Source organism: Sander lucioperca, chromosome 6 (assembly GCF_008315115.2).
Source record: "Sander lucioperca isolate FBNREF2018 chromosome 6, SLUC_FBN_1.2, whole genome shotgun sequence".
Taxonomy (NCBI): domain Eukaryota; kingdom Metazoa; phylum Chordata; class Actinopteri; order Perciformes; family Percidae; genus Sander; species Sander lucioperca.
This window is the reverse complement of record NC_050178.1, coordinates 3,904,926-3,912,252: the sequence shown is the minus strand read 5'-3', so window position 1 is coordinate 3,912,252 and position 7,327 is coordinate 3,904,926. Positions and strand designations below refer to the sequence as shown.

At 36.9% G+C, this 7,327-nt stretch overlaps 1 protein-coding gene across 1 annotated transcript in view; it reads right to left on the bottom strand.

Moving 5' to 3' along the window:
* Positions 1-708: 708 nt before the first annotated feature.
* LOC116041548 (voltage-dependent calcium channel subunit alpha-2/delta-2-like) overlaps positions 709-7,327 on the bottom strand; it is a 44,471-nt gene continuing 37,852 nt past the window's right edge. The window contains exon 38 of the mRNA XM_031287485.2: positions 709-6,417. Within this exon, the coding sequence (XP_031143345.1) occupies positions 6,322-6,417 (96 nt within the window). The 3' untranslated portion in view covers positions 709-6,321. The remainder of the gene's footprint in view (positions 6,418-7,327) is intronic.

The window sequence follows — 7,327 nt, the reverse complement described above, 5'->3', positions numbered from 1 at the left end:
GTTTAGTGCCAGGATAACTTTTCTTACTTGTCTGTCTTGTGGCCCAGGACTAAATACTACTATTCAATTTATAGCCTACAATTATGAGTTTTTTCTAATGACGTTTTAATGACTTTTCTAATGACATACTATACTATGACTTTTTTATGGTGTACTAAACTATTACTTTTTTACACATTTTTTAATGACATACTACTATAACTTATGATTTTTTATGACAAACTATACCATGATATTTTATGACATACTATACTATGAACCAAGGGTTCTCAAAGTTTTGATGACTGAGTGCCAATTCAGGGAGTCACCACATGATTGAGGGCTGCACAGGAAAAGTTCATAGGCCTAAATAAAACAAAACATCATTTCAGGGGGCAGTTTGACGCAGCAGCCGAGTAATGTATTAAATAAGCTATTAAAAGTGAAGGTATTGAAATACACGCTCGATGGTGTTTTAAGCGTCCAACGTATGTCGCCTTCCAGGCAGCTATCCCTAACCTTAACTCTAAACATAACCATTGCCGCGCTGCCTGGAAGGCGACGTTGGGGGCTTAAAACACCAAACACCGAAATACATCCCAGATGATTAAAATATAATGCATGCGTTTCATGTCACATTCAGGGGCCAAACAAAATGTTTCTGAGGGCCGCCATACTACAAACTAATAATGGGAAAACAATTGATCAAATAAGGAATGAGAGCTGAAGTGAAAAATATCAACAGCATTTAATCACCAAAGATATAAACATTTAAATATCCATTTTTGTAATGTGACTGACAAAATCTTTACAAAGTTAGCCTTCATCTTCTGCTGACTGCTTCACATCGACTGTACAAAAATGAGGTGGCATTGGAGACTGTCCCAGGTAAACATTGTCAGCAAAATGAAAAGCAAAGTTACAGCAAAAAACATTAACATTCTCATGTGTTGATACTCAGTAAATAAAAGTACATGGACATACAGTATATATATATTTTTTGTCTGTTTTGCAATTTTCTTTTAAACTGCTTAGTGTGCCCACTCAAGCTTCAAACACATTCAATTCCTTTCTGTCCAATACAAATATTATTCACAATACCCAAATAAATAAATAGACAAAATAATAATTAAATAAATTAAAAAAAGCAACACTTAAATCTATTTCATAAACAAAGTTCATTTATAAAGGAGTGTCCCCACACATGCCACTACCTTATTTGTTCGTTATACAGCCTTTAAATGCATAAAACATCTCCAGCGTTGTTTGTGTCACTTTTTTCCTAAATAAACGACAAAAGTTTAATCAGGCAGTATGTTGCTCATACCTCTAAACTTCTCTGTGCTTTAACTTGCTGCAAAATACCTAAATTAAACACTGACAGTTATTGTAGGCTTCACTGAAGTCAAACTTTCCACTTTGTTCGGTTACACACAGCAAAGAGCTCTGAGGCCTCCACATCACCCCAAATATCCACAGAGGGCGCCCTCACTTCTCCCCACAGTACTGGAGAGCCGGAAGTGGACAGGAATGTAAAATATTCATCAGACTATGTACACAAATCTGTAAACTGTTCAAAATATCATGCAAATAAATACTGAAACACTGACCTCAACAGTAATATATTGTAGGCTATAAAGAGTTCCACAAAATGTCTTTCCCTCAATGTACAACAGTGTTGTTGAGTAATGCAATACGACCTAAAGTTACTACTGCAGGTCTCAGAGTAAAAGCTTTTTTTGTTTTGTTTCTTTTTTTAAAGCAGTGTTTTTGGTGAGGTCTCCAAAACGTGATGAGCTTTAATCTGCTTCTCTGCGTCCCCACCATGCTCGGGTACAGCAGAGATGCACAACAGTAGGTATTACTGTACATAAACATTCACTCGTTTCAGTCAGTCCTAATGGAAAAGTACTTGTTTTCAACAGGCTTCAATATAGAATATCCAGTGTGCAGATGGGACAAAGTAAATCTATGTCAATGGACAGTGTCTGTGCTTTGATTCGAGGCTTAACCACAGTGTAGAGATAAACAACACGTAGCAGAAGGGCAGCAAGTTTGTTCTCGTCGCTTTGACAAACATCTGTTCACGAGAAGGCAGGAGGGGAGGCCAGCTGCTCGACACACTTCTGTTGAGCTCTTTCAAAACTGTGCTGTGCTCCTTTAAAATGCTTCATAAGTTCATGAAGAGCATCTTTTTTTTTTTTATTACCTGACCGAGAGATGTCCATTTTAAGCTAGACCATAGCAACCCTTGAAATTCAAGTGTGTCGTTCGCATGGCCCTGCAGGATGAACGTCCTCATCGCTAAGAGCCAAAAGTTCCTGCCATCCAAAATGAGTGCAACAAGGCACTGCTGGGTGGAACACCAGGCAGACAGAGAGAAACAGCATTTTACAAATATTTTGTCAAAAAAGCTTTTTAAAAATATCCCCCCATTAACTCTTTAACCAGATCAAATGATCAAAAACACAATAAAGACCTCAGGGGCTGACGAATCACTGTGGGAAAATGTTTTCAGGATTTTATCATGCAACTCCTCACGAATAAGACAGTGATACACTGTTACAAAGGCTCTCACTGTTCAGTCTTCTTCACTAGAATTCATTTTAATAATTGAAATTCCCCTGTCAACTCAAAAATGTGTTTAGCTTATTGTTACTTCACTTGGATGCTTCAGCTTCGCTTTGCAGAATGATGCATGTGCCAAGTGTTCATATTCATCTGCTGAAAGGGGGAAACATTTTCTCTGTGCTTCAATCTGAGTTTAACATGTATTTAACTGTATGTACAAGCAGGCTTTGTGACAGCACAAATAATAAATTCTGGTCCAATATGCAGTAGGAGACATCTTGTGTCCAACAGTTAAACCTTTTGTAGATGTAATTTTAAGCATTTTTAACAAGGTAATATAGCTTTTTCTGAATCAACATATACTTTTTATGTCTTGAAACATGATTCTAATATAGCACACACTAACACATTTATTTCCCTAATGTATGTTGTGTTGAAAACTGTATGTTGTATATGTTCTGTTGTGTGGTTATTAAACCTGAACAAAAAGAGTTTTAACCCTGACATAATTTAAATAAATTGTACAATCTAAAACATTTTTGTAGTGCTATACTTCTAACTCAAGTTGTAATGACCCCATACAGGACTGGGCAGACATTTCATTGTGACTAACTTACTAAGTCTTTACAGTACAGCTTTACAATTTAGTAAAAAGTGGAATCAGATATCACCGCCACGACGAGGTATGCATGATACAATTAAAATATTCTACCACAGCGAATCATCACTTTGAACGAGACATCAGGGGAATCTCAACAGAGGGCCAAAAAGCATCACATATTGATAACACTGAAAGCTGTTCAGAAGCTACATTCCCCATACAGAAGCATACATAAGTGCATAAATTCAGGTTTGACAAATATTGGCGATACAAGATACAAAAAAGTTACAGAGAGTTTCCCTTCGATCAAACAACTACTGTTTAAAAACATGTCAGCCACACACTGACGTTTGCGCATGTTTTGTCCTATAAGTCTACAGAGATAACACTGCATGTAAATTACTCAAAATCTAAACTTGATGATAAATAACGGTCACGGTAATTACTGCTAAAAGAAAGTATCAGATTATCACATCATTATTGCACTAAACCATGCTGTGGTTTGGAGGATTCACTTCTATATTTTTGCAACAAATCCCTGTTAACGTGTTCATTCTGGTCTGTTTGGGACCGATTTTACACCGTTCAACAATTCTTAACAACTGGAAGCACTTCAAGATCATACCAAGTATCGGTGGAAGCATTTCAGCAAAACAAACCTTGACTTTAACAATCCTTTTTTTCCCATCATACTGGCTTTTCTCATCTGTGGTCTCATTTGTCAAAGTGCTCTGAGAAAATATTTTTAGGGGAAATAAATACGTCCGGATATATTTAGATTTAAGAGACAGGGCATACTTGAGATGACAAAGGGAAATCATTCTGGGTCATGTCATGTACGATACAATTTATAGTACTGAAACTGTCTTGGCAAAGATCAGAGGTGGATTGAAAGACACTGAAGTGAATGTGAGGTTAAGGCCCGGATGTACTATCATATAAAAACTGTTGTAGGTGCAGGGAGCTCCTTTATGTGCAAATACATGTACTAGGATGGGACATGCAAATGAAAACTGGTGCAGATAATTAATTTTCAATTTCACAAAGCCAACAAAAGCAGAAGTTGCCAGAAGCAGCAGCATCTGAGCTTCTGTCTATTTACATTTCCATGCTGTAGTAGTTAGCTTTTTGTGTGGTGTGCAAAATGTTAAACTGACAGTTGTGTAAATGCCATTGATAGCTTACACCCAGCAGTTGTATGAACGTTGTGAATCCATATGAACAGATAACTATTAAGGTGGACTGCAGTTATAATTATCTAATAAGCCATCCCAAACACACAAATGCTGTTAAATATACAGCTGAAAAGTAATTTAAATATATTCAGAGCTGATCAACAAGGTGTCAGAAAGTGACAACGAAAGATCTAAAAACTCAGAATACTCTCTCCACAAAGTTGTTGTGTTAACAACTGTGTTCAGCCAATCACGGAGCTCCTCTGGATAAAACATGTGGTGGCGTGTGTAGCGTTGTATTTGAAGAAGTAATTAAAGGCCCCCTCCAGCCACTGTTGCTTGTTTAATGGTTAACGTTCTTTCTCAAACAGAGAATGGGTATGTGGATTATAGTCGGACGTAATCCATAAGCATGGCAAAAAGATTGCAGCTAACAATACAGCATCTTTGAAAACAGTGATATGGCACTTTATTTGATGGATTCACTGTTTATCAGACAAGGAGAGTGAGTGAGACAGTCGGTGTGTTGTACCATTTCTGCCGGTGGAATTTCTTGAATAACACTGCCTTGATTACATCCATTCACTGCACATAGAAATGCCATTATTAAAATAAAACAACACACTAAACTAAGGTACAACTAAAATATGAAATATCATAAAAATGTAAAAACACACAGGAGGGTGCCTTTAAGTACATTCACTCAAGTACTATAATTGGGTACAGTGTTGATGTTGCTTGTACTTTACTTGAGTAATTAAATTTTTTTGCTACTTTAATGTACTCTGTGGAGTTTTGACCACTAGTAGCGCTATGAAGATATATTTATGAGTACACGCTATACAGTACAGTCAATGGTTTCACACTATTCCACTGATCTACAGGTGGCAGTAACGTGTCGAGAAATGCTGCATTTACGCCAGAAAATGCAGGGAAGAAGATGACTGCAAGCAAGTAAACATGGATGTAAACAACGTGGTTTTAAGATTTTGGCAGAAAGAACATTCAATACGTTTGTTGGAGCTAAAGAATACACATATTTTGGTTTGGTGAAAAACATTGATTTTAAGCAGAACCTTTGTGTTTGCAAGAAAACTCCACAGAGCACCTTAATATTTTGACTCCACTATACCGTGGAAGGAAATTTTGTCCTTGTTATCCCACTACATTTATCTGACAGCTGTATTTTCTTTCATTTTAATAATTTACATGAGTTGCTGAGTTTTTAAAATGATTCTTATACATAAAACAACCCAAGTAGTAAATATTAGCTCAATTTTGATGAGCTACAACATTAAAATGCATGCTTAATACATTAACAATAATAATTATCTGATAATATAATGCATATTATGATGAGATAACACTGGCAGGACCCATTCTGCTGTCAAATGAGTATTTTTTTTACTTGAAGTTTATTTCGTTGCTAATACTTCTCAACTTTTAAAATCTTGAATGCATGACTTTGACTGGAATTGCTGGAGCAACTTTACTTAAGTAAAAGATCTGACTTATTTCCACCACTGTGTATTTACCACACAGCATATCAGTTCAACTGAGTTTTTAAACCTTTTATCATTTCACCACCACAACTCAACCTAAAATTGTTATTGACATCTGTTCCTGCTGGGTGATCATTTATTGGCCCGTTAAAAGTACATTTCAGCTGCCTCCCTGACTTTTTGGTGGTTGCTTACATGGCTGAGCCCGTGTGCAAAAATGTTAAACATGCTTGTCCTAGTTTAAGTAGCATGCACACTCAACACATTCTCTTCCTATATTTTGCACTCGAGCCCTGAAACACCAACAAATGCATAAGCAATAAGGCAAAAAGCACTAAGAGCTGATCCACTTTTTTTTTCAAGCACAAATGCACTGTGTGCCGTTTGTAGATCAAAAAAGAATAATTTTGCAGTTGTTGTTTGATCTGACCCTCAGTAGATCCGAGCCTAAACCCAATGAGATGAAAGATGTCAGTTAGAGTGTTTGCACGTGTCAGAGATGAAAAAAAGGCAGAATAAGCTGAATGAAGAGAAGGACTCCTATGGAGGACTGCAGTGCATGACCCCGCCCACACTCTGACGCGTTTTCCTGCAACGAGAGTTAACAATAAATCCTTTTTCCTTCCTTTCTAATGATTCATAAATGTGATTGGTTTTGCACTTCTAAGTGTGTGATGGGATTTGAACAGAGAAACAATGTTTGTAAGAATAAATAGAAGGTGGAGTGAAAAGCTGGTTGTCATAGAGAGGGGGCACGTGCTATCGTTGAAATATGTGGATAACGTTGTACATTTTAAAGACAGTCTCTCCTGGCACAAATTCATAGTGTTGCACTCCGTTGTTCACATGAATAGTGACAGCAGAAAGAGACAAGTTTAAACTCTGGCTCCTTTCCGCCAATCATGTTGTGAAGTTGTCAGATTGTCTGTTTTGGAAAGTTATCAGAAATTGTTCAACACGGGGAGTGGGTTCAACCATCTGACAAGCATTCAGATGAAGCATAATGGCAGCTTTGCTACTACAGAAGGGAATGAACCTTTATGAAATTCCAGTTGTAAGTTAGTCCGTGCTTTATTTACCTAGCTAGCTTGTTGGGTAGTTAGCTTACTTCTGCCAAATAAGCAGTAGCTACAGTAAGTAAGCTAGTTGGCTTGATAATTGCCAGCTACACGGCATTATGATCATGAATGTGATTCTAGCACAACTAATTACCGTTAACCACCTTATATTGTGCATTTAAAATCAGATGTAACACACACTGTTATAGTGGCACAGTTAAAGTTATTTTTTCAATGAACTACATTAATGATTATAATGCTTTGGCTGTGAGGTTATCCAACTATCCTAGTTAACTACTGTTTATCTGGTGAGATTAGCTAGCTACCAACCAAGTGAGCAAGGCAAAGGCTAATTTACAAGTAGAATTTCATAAAGATTTGTGAGTGCACGGAGCAGGGACACCGAGAGGGCACATTTTCTTTTGTTAAAAACTAATTATT